Genomic DNA, 15,066 nt, shown 5'->3' with positions numbered 1-15,066 from the left:
CCTCCCCCCCTCTTCCCCAAGCCCCCCACCCCGCTCTCCCTGCCCTACAAGAGACCAGACCAGGTGCACAGTTCACTAGAGGGCTTTAATAAACAGCGCTGTCTCAGCAGGTGGTTACACGGCACTTTGGGGGGGTGCTCCCCTGGCGCCCCAGCTGGGCAGAGAAGCCACAAGGAGAGAAAAGGCCTGGCGAAGGGACAGCAAAGAGCCGCTGTGGGGGGGGCCTGGACCCTTCCCCCCCAACTCCCAAGCTTTGGGTTCCCACGACCGCAGCTTAGGTGCCCTCCGAAAAGAAAGGGTTGCAGGCCACGGTTAAGGCAGCCACCAGGATCACAAACTCCTGGAAATCCACCTCGCCGTCGCCGTTCTCGTCCAGGTCCTGCATGATCTTGTCCACCACCTCCGCGTCTCTCTGGGTCTGGAAAAGAAGGATTCGCGATCCACTTAAATCCCCCAGCCCTCACGCTGCCTCCCTGACATTTCCCCCCCAGATTCTGACTTGCAATTATTATTATTATTATTTTTCCTTTTGATAAAATGGGAAATGGGCGCGTGACGGACCCCGCCTTTATTTCCCAGAATTCCCTGGTTTGCAGCGAGAGCTTGGGTGAAGTCCCTACGGGAAGCCAGCGACTGCCTTTGCACAGGGCATCGTAGGCTTGGCTCACCTGGTGGAAAAGCTGGGCGGGTTTGCTGACCTTGTTCAATCTTTTTTTTTTCTGACCAGTCCCATCCGGTTGGAGAGCGGTCAATGGCCTCGCAAAAACCCTGTTGTCTAAATCCAAGCCAGCCCCCAAAAGAAAGTGAAGGGTAGCCAGTATGGTGTCCAATGAAGGTGGCTGTGAGTTCTAGTCATGGATGGAACAACTTGCCTCCAGAAGTTGTGGGTGCTCCATCGTTGAAGAGAGCGGACAGCCATTTGGCTGAAATGATGTAGGGACTCCTGCTAGAGCGAGGAGTGGGTGGGTGGGTGGGGTGGACTAGATGACCTCCAAGGTCCCTTCCATCTCTTTTTCTGATCGATCGAAGAAAAAAGGCGGGGGGGGAAAGGGGGAAACAAATTTTCTCCTACCTCCAAGAGACCACCCAGTTCATTCTGTAGCAATTCCTTCATTTCTTTTTTGTTCAGCTTGTACTTATCCCCTTCCTTGCCGGAGTAGCTGTGGAACACCGAGATGAGGGTATCCACAGCGGTCTCCAACTGCGACGACATCCTAGCGCCTGCAAAGAGAGAGACGGGGGAGGGGGGTTTTTTGCTGAAGGATGCTTACCTGTATTGCAAACATCCTGACTTTGTCTGTCTAAAGACCATCGTGGAGGGAAAGAGGGGGAGAGAGAGAGAAAGAGAGAGGGAGAGAGAGAGAGGGAGAGAGAGAGAGAGAGAGAGAGAGAGAGAGACAGCACTCATCCACTTCCCTGTAACTCCCTTTGCTGCCAAGTTGGGGAGATCCCTATTTTCCCAGTTGCCTTTCTCCCAAAATCAGAGAAATATTCTTGGCGTCCTCAAACGTGAATCGGATACAGGCAGCCCTCAATTCACAACCGCTCATTTTGTGACTGTCCGAAGTTACAACGGCACTGGGAAAAAGTGACTTATGACCATTTTTTCACACTTAACGCCACTTGCCGCATCCACATGGTCAAAATTCCGACGCTTGGCAACTGGGTGCTATTTAGGACGGTCGCAGAGTCCCGAGGGTGTGTGTGTGTGTGTGTGTGTGTCACGCGATCCCCTTTTGCGACCTTCTGACAAGCAAAATCAATGGGGAAGATGACTCGCTTTGCAACCGTCTGACCTATCAGCTGCGGTGATTCCCTTAACAACGGTGGCAAGAAAAGTCGTAGAACGGGGCAGAACTCATTTAACAAATGTCTCCCTGAAGAAAAGAAAGGTTGGGCGCCGTTGCGGTCGTTTCGACAAGGACTACCCTGTGTGTCCAGGGAGGTTTTAGGATGTCACGGCTGCCTCCCTGGCCGAAGGGGTAACCGTTACGAGATACGAGACGAGGGATTAAGTGTCTCTCGCCAGCTGCAAGCGGACAATGCAGAACCGTCCCCAGAGGCTGCTCGGATGACCGGGATGAAAAGCGTCTTTGTGGAATGAAAACCATCCACCCTGAACGAGAACGGAGGTGCCGCGAAACCGGATCCCCGGATGAGCAAAAGATCCGAGTTCGCATTACGGGACAGGAACTTGAAAGAGGTCTGGATATTTCAGCATAAATCATGCAGGAGACTGAATGAATTATGGATCAGGCTGTTGACTTTGTCCCGGGTTAAACAGGGCCAAAAAAACAGTTCAATGTCCACTCTGTCCACTCCTGGTGGGATCTCGAAAACGAGTCCCAGACATAAAGCAGAGCTGTGGATCGGTTTGCTTGGAGATGGAAAGGACCCTCAGGCTAGGAGGCGGAGCCAAAAGGGAAAGCCAACCCGGGGGAGGAGCCTTGAGCGGACAGGCAGATCAGGAGGCGGAGCCAATGACTGCGAGAACATCTCGGGCAGAAGAACAGGTCGTCCTTGACTTACGACCACTTTTAACTTTTCGCAAGTTGTGAACTGGCCGAAGAACATTTAAGACAGAGAATCTTCCGCAAATACCCTACAAATCTGCCCCCCCTTTTTATTGTTGGCAAGGCTAATCGTGCGCCAAAAAGAGGATCATTATGACAGACATGCAGGTCATCCTTGACTTACAAGAGTTCATTTAGTGACCACTCAAAGTTACGACGGTCCTGAAAAAAGGGACTTATATGACCGTTTTTCACATTTACGACCAACTGTTGCGGCATTCCCCAGAGTCACGTTATCAAAATTCAGACACTAGGCAACGGACTCACATTTATGACAGTCCCAAGGTCACGCGATCCCCTTTTGCGACCTCCTGACAAGCCAATTCAATAAAGGAGCCGGGTTCTCTTTAACGACCGTGTGACTAACTCCATAACTGCAGCGATTCCCTTAGCAACGGTGGCAAGGAAGGTCGTAAAAATGGGGGGCAAAACTCCCTTCACAAATGTCTCACTTAGCAACAGAGATTTTGGGACGCCATCGCGGTCGTAAGCTGAGAACCAACCTGTACAAAACCCTGCCTGCAACACCAGCCATCCACCACCAGGGGGAGCCCGCCTCTGCCAACCTCTCAACCTGGAAATCTTGATTTTGCAAGCGATAAATCTCAGTTATTTGCTGGGGCCGGGCCCTCATTCCAGCCGTCTGAATACTGCTGGCCTTTCATTTCTTTCCTTTCTTTCATTTCCTGTCCCCGAAAGAGTTGTGCAACCTCGGTTTTGTGGTAGAGCTCTGCTCGTTTGTTTTTTTTCCCCCAGGACGGCTGCAAACCTCCATCTGGAATGATGTTCCCGTCGCCACCCAGCCTTACCCAACAAGGCTTTATCTGGCCTGGCAAAAAACCAATCCCAAATCCCTCTCTACAAAATATATCTTTTGGGGGCATTGACCTGGGAATTTTGCCAACATGCTTGAGGTGGGGGGACACCATCCTATCGGGGGGGGCCTTCCCCCGAGAAACCCAATCGAGAATTAAGGAGAAATTTCCTGAGGACGAGAAGGGTTCATCGTCGGAATAGCTTGTCTGCCGGAATTGCGGGTGCTCCATCACCCGCAAATCGGTTTTGAACAGGATGGGATGAAGCGTCCTTGGAATCCGGCATCCACTTTTGGTCCCCACCTTACAAAACAGATGTGGATACTTTGGGGGGAAAGTGCAGAGAAGAGAAATTAAGACGATTAAAGGCCTGGGGACAAAAATATATGAAGACCGGTTGCAGGAACTGGATATGTTTGTTTTAATGAAAAGAAGGACGAGGGGGGGGGAACATGGTAGCAGCCTTCCCATTTTTGAGGGGCTGCCACAAAGAAGAGGGGAGGGGTCAAGCTATTCTCCAAAGCCCCTGAAGGCAGGACAAGAAGCCAGGAATCAAGGAGAGAAGCAAGCTGGAATGAAGGACAGAATTCCTAACCATGAGAACAATTAACCAGTGGGACAGCCTGCCTCCAGATGTTGAGGGTGCTCCATCACTGGAGGTTTTCAAGAAGAGACTGGACAGCCACTTGTCTGAAATAGTAGCGGGCCTCCTGCCTGAGCAGGGGGTTGGACTAGAAGACCTCCAAGGCCCCTTCCAACTCTTGTTGTTCCGTATTCGTTCTGGAAGATCCATTTTCCAATATCTTGGACGCGAGTGGCTTATTCTTTCTTTTTTCTTCAATTCCGTTGGGCATGCCGGGAATCAAACCGGAGAAAGGGAGGGCAAGGGGCACACACACACACACACACACACACACACACACACACACGGACAATCAAAAGCTGTTTACAACATTTTCCTCTCTGCCCAAACAAAGGATCTATTCAGGGCTGGGTGGCACCAACAAGTTTGCCGGGAGGAAAAAAAAATTGGCCGAAAGGAGCCAATTCAAGGCAAGGACCGGGACTGAGAATTGGGGGATTTGAAACCCCCCCCCCTCACCAAATCAGAAAAGACCCTGGCCCGGAGAGCAGAGCTGGCGAAATTGCGAAGGGCCAGGCTTTCCAAAACTTTTCCAAACGTTGCAAATGAAAGCAGCCGAGCGCCTTTCAGCCTTGAAAATCCAAGCCCAGCCAAATAGGCCAAATGAAAACCGGGATTGATAGCCAGCTTCATTGTCAATTTCATATCTGATTTTTATTTTTAAAATCCAGCAGGTTCTTTTCTGCCTGGGATATTCACGTTTCTTGTGCTGAGCTTGGGTCATTTTAAAGTAGGATTTATTCTTGTTATCCTCCCGCCTTCCCTCCCAGTAAAACAAGCATCTCGCCAGAGTTTGCTGATACTGGTTTAATTGTTGTTGTTGTTGTTGTTGTTGTTGTTCCGGGGCAATTAAGCTGGCTTTGTAATAATGCCGCTTGGGGGTGTGTGTGAAAGCCCTAATAAGCAGGCATATACATAGAATGAAGGCTACTGCTAAGCTTGTAAGCCGCCCTGAGTCTTCGGAGAAGGGCGGGATATAAATGGAATTAAAATAAATAAATTAAATAAATAAAAATTTCCAGGTTTTTTTTTCTTCCAGATTTCAGCACTTTATTCTTAAGGCTCCCCGAGGCAAAATAAGCCTAAATTATTAAAATAGGGGTCTAAAGTGACATACGCAGCCCCCAGGCTGCCAGTTCTGATTCTTACCGGTTTTACAGGAAGTCCTCAATTTAACAACGTTCATTTAAGTGACCGTTCAAAGTTACGACGGCACTGAAAAAGGGACTTATGACCGATTTTCACACTTACGACCGCGGCTGCATCTCACCTGATCAAAATTCAGACGCCCGGCCACTGACTCATTTTTACGACGGTCACAGATGATCCCGGGGGCAGGCGATCCCCTTTTTGTGACCTTCTGACAAGCACAGTCAGTGGGAGGAAAGCCAGTTTCACTTAATGACCACGTGGCTAACTGAACAACTGCGGTGATTCCCTTAACAACGGTGCCCAGAAAGGTCTTAATATGGGGCAAAACCCCCTGAAACAGATGCCTCGCTTAACAACAGAAATTTAATCGTGGCCGTAAGTCTAAGACTACCTGTAGGATTTAATTTCTTTTCTTTTTTTAAAAAAAAATCCTGACAATATTTCCATTTTTTTCTTTTTTTTTCTTTTTGGATTGGCAACCGGGGTTCCAGCAGTTTATTCTTAAGGATCGCAGACATACTTTTTTTGACATATTGGAGCCTTGGTGGAGCAGTGGGCTAATGCCTCCTTAAGTAACACCAGCTGCCTGCAATTAGTGCAGGTTCGAGTCCCACCAGGCTCAAGGTTGACTCAGCCTTCCATCCTTCCCAGGTAGGTAAAATGAGGACCCAGATTGTTGGGGGCAATTAAGCTGACTTTGTAATAATGCCGCTTTGGGGGGGGGGCGAAAGCCCTAATAAGCAGGCATATACGTAGAATGACGGTTACTGCTAAGCTTGTAAGCCGCCCTGAGTCTTCGGAGAAGGGCGGGATATAAATGGAATTAAAATAAATAAATAAATAAAATACTCTTTTTGGGGTGTTGGCCAAGTTCCTTTGCTGTCCTGCAATATTTTTCACCTCTGTGTAAGCTCGGTGGAGACACGGGGCTTTGTAATTGTTATTAGTATTAATTGCTTATGGGGATGTCACGTAGGCCAAATGGAGAGCTTCGCGCTCCTGCCTGTATCAGCTGATATATGATAAATAAACCATGCATTCCAGTCGTGCTTGGGAATGGCGAAACTTGGGCTTTTGTAACCATCATTTTAAAAAACAAACAAGCACCCGCGATTCAACAAATTCAACACCATACACGTATCTCCCTCACTTTGTCAGAAGCCACCTTCCTTTTTTCAATCGTTTGTTGAATTAATTTGACAACTTTTTTTTTTTACAATTTGATAAATTGTTTTTTCCCCTTTGGTTATTACGCTGACTCGCAAGCACACTTGGCAAGGTTGGGGGGGGGGGGGGAAATGGACAATTTTATTCCTTCCCTCCCTTCTCCCACAGCCCCAAACCGTGAATATATATATTTCCATAGTGAGAGAAATTCTCATTTAAAACCAGTTAATGTCTCCTTTTTTAAAAAAAAAAAAAACCTCATTATTTTCAGTCAGAAAGCAAAGCGCCATTTAAAGTCATGCAACCTGACTGAACAGAAAGAAAATGTGATTTTTTTTAAAAAAAAATAAAAAATAAAAATCCACAGAGACAAGTTTGCATGCGTAGCACAGGAATTCCTTTTGCTTTCCCAGGTTGACCTCTGTCGATGAAAAAAAAAAAGCAAGATTCTGGGTCTGCCCAGCAAACTAACCCTGGTTAGTTCAAAAACCTCAGTTAAGCTTTGCTTTCTGCGGCCGAGCGTGGGATGCTAACTTAGTTAACTCTGGGTTCGTTGCTTACTCAAGGGATCTTATGCTAACCTGGCTCCCCAAACCGGTCAGTTCAACAAGCAGGTCCAACGGTTGTGTGAACGCACCCTTCTCGAATCGGTGGACCTTCTTCTTCCCCCCCCCCACCAATCCCTCCTTGCACGTTCCACCCATCTTGGAAAGTGGGGGGGGGAGGAAATCCAGTTAAAATGCAAGTTTTAATTCAGCTTAAAAATGTCACTTTTGGATGCTGTTGGGGAGGGAGAGGAGACAAATTATTCTGCATCACCGCCAGCCCCCCCCACCCAAACTATCTTTGGTAAAGTTTGCATTGACTAATATAATAATAAATGCAACGCCCAGCTGGAAAATATGGGGTGGGGGGGTTTTGAGGGGGAGGGAGAGGGGAAGCAGATAGAAGCATGTCAAGGGTTGCAGGCTCTAACCCCTAGGCGACCCCCACCCTCGCTGCCCTTTAAACGGAAAGGACTTACTGGACGGGCGGGTGGTGGGCTGGCTGGCTGGCTGGGTGGATGGATGGAAGGAACAGGGTGTGAGTTTTGCCCTAAAATCCAAGCCACAGACCACCCTTCCCGGACCCTCCCCACCGGGGACAACCAATCGGGAGGGTTTGGCAAGCCGGGCAGTGGAGACAGATGATGATTTGTTTGCCTCCTGCGGTCGGGCGGCACAACACAAAAGCGCAATTGTGCTGCGGTCCCTGCAGGGCGCCGTTCAACCTGTTTCCTAAAATATAAAAGCGAGGGAGGGGCTGCTCCTCTGCACTGCACGGAGGGGGACAAACACAAGGGGTCCCCGATTTACAGCACTCGCTAAGTGACTGTCCCAGGTTACAACGGCGCGGGAAAGAGTGACCGGTGAGCGTTTTTCACGCCGTCGTCGCAGCATCCCCTTGGTCACGCGATCAAAATTCGGACGCTTGGCAGCTGACTCGCATTTATGACGGTTGCAGTGGAAACATCTAGGAAGAACTGAGCGGGGTCAGCCAAATGCTCTCTAGGGACACCCCCCCCCCAAAGAGACTAACTTGCTTCCAGAAGTTGTGGGTGCTCCAACACTGGAGGCTTTTAAGAAGAGACTGGACGGTCAATTGCCTGAAATGGTGTTGGGTCTCCTGCTTGACCAGGGGGTTGGACTAGAAGACCTCCAAGGTCCCCTCCAACTGTTATTTTGACATGCCCCGCTGAGGTTCTCCAGCCATCAACTGGCATTCCTAGATAGACTTGACTCTAAGCACTAGACCGCACTGCCTCGTAAGTCACCCGGGCTACGTTTTCTCCTGCAAACCTGCCCCGGCACGCAGCCCGTGTCTGGCAGGCAGGCAGCCTGGGAAAATCAGCGGCGGGCAGGCCAGGTGTGTCACGGGTGAGCGGGCGTGCCTGGGCAAGCATCAGCTGCCTCTGGGACTCCAAAGCCCCAACATCTGGAAGCCCAGAGAGGCTCCCTCTGCCCATCCCCCCCTGCAGCAGCTGGCTGTGGCCCAGGATAAACCAGTTGGTCCCGCCAGTCTGAGCTGGGTGGGACGGAAGCTGGCCTGTCTCCCTTTTGGGTCTCTAACGCAAATGGGGAGGCCGGGCTCTCGTGGGGGGGGCAGAATGCAGGATTTGGGGGGGGGGGAATAGGGGCTTTGGTTGGGGAGGAGGAGGTGGGTTTGGGGGTGAGCTTGTAGGCTCTGGTGAGATGCCTCTGTCTGTCTATCTAGTATCTTCTTTTCTAGTTTATATTACTATCAATCAATTACACCTATCTATCTATCTTATATTGTATCCGTGGGCTGTCAGGCTTTTGAACGGGAAATAATTTTTATAAACTTTATGCACGATTGACTTGCGAGGTTGGTGCGTTGTGCAATTAGCTCACAGGGTGTAATAAGATGGAGGGTTTGTGTCACTGTGAGTTGCGGGTGGGGGGGGCACGAAGGGAGGCTCAGCCACTCTCAATGTATACATGGTCGTACTTTGACAATAAAGGTTCATTCGTTCATTTATTGGAGGCATCTCTTAAATGGCAGGCCGAATAAAGTGAACCGCAGTCTTTCTCGACCTTGGCAGAGTTTGCAAATGGGTGGCCTTCAACTCCCAGAATTCCCCAAACTAGCTCTGACCCAACCAGACTCCTATTTCCCCCATCAGAATAAACCGGAAACTCACAAAAATCTCCCTTGCAGTGCAAACAGCCTAATTATTCCAGATTACGGATTCAGAGGTAGACTGCAACTGAGGCTGGAGGCTCCTCGGAGCTGCCACTAACCTGAGACATACAGTAAGGCAGCTTTTCTGGGGGATGACTCAGCCGTCCAACTCAACCGAGGGATGCTTCATCTCTCAAACGCCAGCTAAAAAAAAAAAAAGAGAGAGAGAGAAATTTATGCTATTTTTTTTTAACAAAGCAGCCTCTCTGACTCACCGCTTCAAACTGCAAGTCTTAAAGGGGAACTTTTTTTGAAACAAGGTGGGCAAGATTACAGAAGCAGATCCCCCTTCTCTGAGAGATCAACTCATGCAGGATCTCTCTCTCTCTCTCTCTCTCTCTTTCTTTCTTTCTTTCTTTCTTTCTTTCTTTCTTTCTTTCTTTCTTTCTTTCTTTTTCCTCTCCCCCACCTTCTCCATTGTATCCGAGAATACAAAACTAGAGATGGAAAAAAGTTTAAATTTACTTTAGTCCCTGCAGAGGGCAAATGTAAGTCAGATCTGCTACCAGGATCATTCTGGAGCCAGGCTTTATATCAGTAAAGTTTTATATCTGAAGAGTTTTATATCGGAAATGGGGCCTGTTTTTTGCATCGTATTGGAGCTGCCCAATGCAACCTAATTCTCCTTTCCTTTCCTCTCCTCTCCTTCTCCTTTCCTTTCTTTTCCTTTCCTTTCCCTTCCTTTCTCCTCCATTCCTATTCTTCCCTCCCTCCCTTCTTTTTCTCCTCCATCCCTATTCCCTTCCTTCCTCCCATCCATCCATCCATCCATCCTTCCCCTTCCCTTCCTTACCTTTTTCCATCCATTTACTCTCTTTCCCCTTTCCCCACTTCCCTTCCCTTCCCTACTTTGCTCCCTTTATTTTCTTCTTTTTTTTCTTTCCTCCCTCCCTCCCTCCCTCCCTCCTCATTTTTCCTTTGCCCTTCCCTTCCTAAACCACATTTAAGCCTGGCTAAATCAGCTCCAGCTTTTGAACGTCAGGAAACGCCCTTGATTTTGCTCAAGGAAAAGTTGGGAAACTTTCAATCAGGCTCCAAATAATTTGGGAACAGGGGGTTGCCTGGCCCAACCCCACCAGCTGGGACATCCTGTCTCTCCCCCAGGCTAAAAACAAGAGTCATCTCTCCTTCCTGGTTCCCCCCCCCCCCCGTGCCAAACTAGAGAGAATTCCCATCTGTTGGGGGGAAAAAATGAAACACACTTTCCTGTCTACGGGACGCTCCGTCCCAGGGTTGCAAACATCGCACACAAATGCCCCCTTATGTGCCTGTTTGTCCGGCCGCATAAGGTCCAGTTTTGTTCTCCAGGGTGGGTGGGTTGATTTTTTTGGGGGGGGGGAAAGGAGAGGTGGCAGAGAGGATTTATTTTAAACGCTGACCACTCTGGTTTGGAATCCAGAGTTTCCAAAGAAAACGCTGTTTGTGGGTGAAAAGGCTTGGGGAAGGCTTGCCAAGAGGGGAGGAGAGACAGCAGGCTGGGAGCAACGGAGAGTGGAAAGAGAAATCCAATCCCCCAAATGACCATCACTCCCCCACCTCCGATCCCGGCCGTATAAAACGCTCCCCACACCTTCCCACCTGGACGATCCCTTTGCAAAGGACCAAGGTTGGGGGTAAGTGGCTGTGGGGCCGCGGGAAGGGAGGTGTGGCGGGGGGGGGAGGCTGGTATATATATATAGATATATTTTTTCTCCTTTTTCTGCAAAGTTTTCCTTTGCTCAGAGGGTGGGTTGGGCCTGGGGAAAAGGAGGGGAGCTGGGCCTGGCATTGCCCAAGCCGTGAATGAACATTTAGGATCCATGACTCTTTCCTGGGGTGTGAAAGACAGACAGACAGAGGCCCAAGGTAAATAGTTATGGTGGGAAGAAAGAAAGAGAAAGAGAGAGAGAGAAAGAAAAAGAAAGAAAGAAGGAGAGAGAAAGAGACAGAAAGGGAAGGAAGGAAGGAAGGAAGGAAGGAAGGAAGGAAGGAAGGAAGGAAGGAAGGAAGGAAGGAAGGAAGGAAAGAAGGGACAAAAAAGATTAGTAAATGTGCAGACTGAATAAAGATAGATTAGCAGATAGATAAAAATTGGATTGGTAGATAGGTTAGAAAATAAATTAGATACATTAGAAAATGGATGGATGGATGGATGATGAAAGAAAGAAGGAAGGAAGGAAGGAAGGAAGGAAGCAAAGAAAGAAACTAAGAAAGAAAGAAAGAAAGAGAAGGAAGGAAGGAAGGAAGGAAGGAAGGAAGGAAGGAAAGAAAGAAAGAAAGAAAGAAAGAAAGAAAGAAAGAAAGAAAGAAAGAAAGAAAGAAAGAAAGAAAGGAAAGAAAGAAAGAAAGAAAGAAAGAAAGAAAGAAAGAAAGAAAGAAAGAAAGAAAGAAGGAAGGAAGGAAGGAAAGGAAGGAAGGAAGGAAGGAAGGAAGGAAGGAAGGAAGGAAATCCATTTAAGACGGATTTCAGATTAAATATATTCAGGATCTCTTAACAACCCCCTCCCTTAGTGACAGACCTGCCACTCCCATCTGCGGCCATAAGCCGAGGAATTTCCTGCATCTCCTGGGACCGCTTGCTTTCCAAAGCTGTCTCCACCAAATACGCCCCCAGGGATTTCTTCTGCATCACCCCCCCACCCTTTCTCCCCCCCCCCCCACATTCCTCTTCTCTGGCAGCCTGCCTCCCCCTGGACGGAAGACGAACCACCCTCCCTCGCCATGGCCAGCAGCGAGCTGACGGAGCTGGAGACGGCCCTGCACAAAATTATCCAGGTCTTCTTCACCTATGCCGCACAGGAGGGCAACAAGGCCACCCTCACCGCCGGCGAGTTTAAAGAGCTGGTCGCCCTGCAGCTCCCCAACCTCATGAAGGTGGGCAGGGCCAGGGGAGGGGGCGGGAAACGGGGGTGGGAGTGGGAGACAAGCACCCACTGTGTCCCCCCCCAAAACAGATGTCACCGGCGAAACCACAGATGTTCTGGGTGCAAAACCAGCTGAGCCTCCCCCCTCCCCAGGTTTAGGAGTTTCGCCCCCAGGTGGAAATGCCAGGCCCGCCTGGTGGCTGGTTAACCGAATCTTCGCAGTCGTTAAATTACTCAGCCGGTCGTTAAGTGAACTTGGCTTTCCCCACTGACTTGGCTTGTCTGAAGGTCGCCCAAGGGGATTGTACAGATGATGGTTGCAGGGTCCCCCCCGGGGGGAGGGGGGGTGTCACGCGATCCCCTTTGGGGACCCTTCTGACCAGCAGCATCAATGGGGAAGCCGGATTCGTTTCCCCGCCGTGCTATTGACTTAATGACTGCAGCGATTCACTTCACAACCGTGGCGAGAAAGGTGGCAAAGTTAAACAATTAAACAAACATTAATTGTTCTGATAGTTAGAACGACTAATCAGCGGAACCACCTGCCTCCAGAAGCCGTGACTGCTCCAACACTGGAGGTTTTTAAAGAAGAGACTGGACAGCCATTTGTCCGAAATGGTATAGGGTTTCCTGCCTGAGCAGGGGGTTGGACTAGATGACCTCCAAGGTCCCTTCCGACTTTATTATTATTATTATTATTATTATTATTATTATTATTATTATTATTATTATTATTATTATTATTATTATTATATTATTATTATTATTATTATTATTATTATTATTATTATTATTATTAATAATAATAATATCTCGCTTAGCAACAGAAAAGTTGGGCTCAGCCGTGTTCGTAAGTCGAGAACAGCAGAAAATATTCTACTGAAATATTTTTCTCCACCCTCTTTTTTCCCCTAATCCTTCCATTGTCGGGTTTGTCTCTCTGCACCGAGTATCCGCAGTGCCGCTCTTTCTTGACAAGGGAAATTGTTTCCTTTAAAAAAAAAAAAAAATTCTCCCCCTCTATGCCTTTTTTTCTTTCTTTGTTTTTGAAGAACGTCGGGGACCTGGACGAGAAGATGAGAAGCTTGGACGTGAACAACGACAAGGAGCTGAAATTCGGAGAATACTGGCGGCTGATTGGGGAGCTGGCCAAGGAGATCAAGAGAGAGAAAGTGGGGAAGAAGAAGTAGTAGATGGGGTGGTGGGTGTGGACTGCGTGTCAAGCGTGGGGATTTCGGGAGAAAGGGCGGGGCCAGGAAACCGCACCACCAGGAAGACCTCAAGACTTTGAGACTCACAAACCCTCTTGTAGCTTCTAAAGTTCAAATAAATCTCCGCATTCCAGATGGGTGGTTTTCAAGCATTCGATGGTCAAACCAGAAAGAAAAGTGTGGGTTTACGTGGGAACATGTGTGTGTCTGTGTGTCTGTGCAAAAGAAACAGGAGTGGGGGGGGGGGGGGACAGATCCCTGCCAAAGTGAAGCCAGGATCTGATGCCCAGGAATACTGCATTCCAGTTTCAAGGTTTTCCAGGCCCCACAACACACAGTTGCTAGGTTAGAACAACTGGAGGAGAAAAATGAAGCAAGAACGGTTGCAGGAATGGAGCGTGGCTGCTCACTAGAAGAGCAACTGGGATGATTAGAGGCCTGGAGGATAAAACCTACGAAGAACGGTTGTAGGAATGGAGCGTGGCTGGTTTAAAGAAGAGGACGGGGGGGGGACATAATAGCAGTCTTCCCATATTTGAGGGGCTTCCCCAAAGAAGAGGGGGGTCCACCCGTTCTCCAAAGCACCTCAAGGCAGGACGAGAAGCAACGGATGGAAACTGATCCTCCTCCCCCCCCCTTCCATTGCATGTGAGAATACAAACGCAGAGATGGACTGGTGTGGTTTTCTTCTCCTCTCTTTCTCCTTTGTCCCCAAATCAGATCAAGGGCAACTGAAAAAGTTTAAATTCACTTTAGTCCCTCCAGAGGGCAAATGTAAGTCGGATCTGCTGCCAGGATCATTCTGGAGCCAGGCTTTATATCAGTAAAGTTTTATATCTGAAGAGTTTTATATCGGAAATGCGGCCTGTCTTTTGCATCGCATTTGGAGCTGCCCAACGCAGCCTAATTCTCCTTTCCTTTCCTCTCCTTCTCCTTCTCCTTTCCTTTCCCTTCCTTCCTCCTCCCTTCCTATTCTTCCCTCCTCCCTTCTTTTTCTCCTCCATCCCTATTCCCTTCCTTCCATCTTTCCCCTTTTCCTTTTTTCATCATTCTTTCCCCTTTCCCCTAAACCCACTTCCCTTCCCTTTCCTACATTGTTCCATTTATTTCCTTCCTTCCTTCCATCCCTCCTTCCCTTTCTCCTATTCCCTTCCCTTCCCTTCTCAAGCCACATTTAAGCCTGGCTAAATCAGGTCCAGCTTTGTGCGTTTCCCCGAACATGAGGAAGCCAACTTGATTTTGCTCAAGGAGGTTGGGAAAGTTTCGATCAGGCCCCAATAATTGGGAAACAGCCAACAGTTTGCCTGGCCAAACCCCACCAGCTGGGACATCCTGTCTCTCCCCCAGGCTGAAAACAAGACTCATCTCACCTTCCTGGTTCCCTGTGCCAAACCAGAGAGGATTCCGAACTGTCTGGAAAAACGAAACACACTTTACCGTCTACGGGACGCTCCGTACCAGGGTTGCAAAGGACTCGCACAAATTGCCCCATTATGCGTCGGTTTGCCCGCTGCACAAGATCCAATTTTGTCCTGCAGGGTGGCGTTTTTGGGGTGCAGTGGGGTGTGGATGGGGAGGAAGGATGTATTTTTTAAGCCCCGGCCACTCTAGTTTGGAATCAGCAGTTTGCAAAGAAAAGGCTTGGAGAAGGCTTGCCAAGTGGGGAGGAGAGAAGGCTGTGAGTAATGGGTTGTGGAATGACAAACCAAGCATTGCACTTGACCATCCCTTCCCCACTTCCCGATCCTGGCCCTATAAAAGGCTCCCCACACCTTCCCACCTGGAGGATCCCTTTGCAAGGGACCGAGGTTGAGGTGAGTGGCTGTGGGGCTGCGGGAAGAGAGGTGTGGGGGGGAGGCTGGCATATTTTTCTCTCTCCTTTTTCTGCAAAGTTTTCCTGAAGAGTGAGCGTGGCATTGT

At 48.9% G+C, this 15,066-nt stretch overlaps 2 protein-coding genes across 4 annotated transcripts in view; one reads left to right on the top strand and one right to left on the bottom strand.

The window, feature by feature from the left end:
• Positions 1-76: 76 nt before the first annotated feature.
• Positions 77-15,066, bottom strand: part of S100A1 (S100 calcium binding protein A1) — a 72,023-nt gene continuing 57,033 nt past the window's right edge. For 2 of the 3 annotated variants that reach the window (XM_081340945.1, XM_081340947.1), the window contains 3 exons: positions 9,152-9,236; positions 1,073-1,221; positions 77-418 (listed from right to left, as the gene is read on the bottom strand). In XM_081340945.1, coding sequence (XP_081197071.1) covers positions 275-418; positions 1,073-1,213 — 285 coding nt within the window. In that variant the 5' untranslated portion in view covers positions 1,214-1,221; positions 9,152-9,236 and the 3' untranslated portion in view covers positions 77-274. Of the gene's footprint in view, positions 419-1,072; positions 1,222-7,374; positions 7,415-9,151; positions 9,237-15,066 lie in introns of those variants that run through there. The other variant, XM_081340946.1, reaches the window with a different exon arrangement.
• Positions 10,474-13,266, top strand: LOC308675150 (protein S100-A13-like). Its single transcript, XM_081340166.1, has 3 exons — positions 10,474-10,705; positions 11,751-11,945; positions 12,988-13,266. The coding sequence occupies exons 2-3, from the start codon at positions 11,793-11,795 to the stop codon at positions 13,123-13,125; spliced, it is 291 nt and encodes a 96-aa protein (XP_081196292.1). The 5' UTR covers positions 10,474-10,705; positions 11,751-11,792; the 3' UTR covers positions 13,126-13,266.

The sequence above is a fragment of the Vipera berus genome, assembly GCF_964194415.1.
Source record: "Vipera berus genome assembly, chromosome: 16".
Classification (NCBI taxonomy): domain Eukaryota; kingdom Metazoa; phylum Chordata; class Lepidosauria; order Squamata; family Viperidae; genus Vipera; species Vipera berus.
Note: the sequence above shows the minus strand (reverse complement) of the source record. Positions and strands in the feature narration are given on the sequence as shown.

Bases quoted from the DNA above. Each gene is read 5' to 3' on its own strand.
- LOC308675150 (XM_081340166.1), top strand. From the start codon at position 11,793: ATGGCCAGCAGCGAGCTGACGGAGCTGGAGACGGCCCTGCACAAAATT. The intron at 11,946-12,987 runs GTGGGCAGGGCC...TTGTTTTTGAAG, and splicing joins AGCTCCCCAACCTCATGAAG to AACGTCGGGGACCTGGACGA.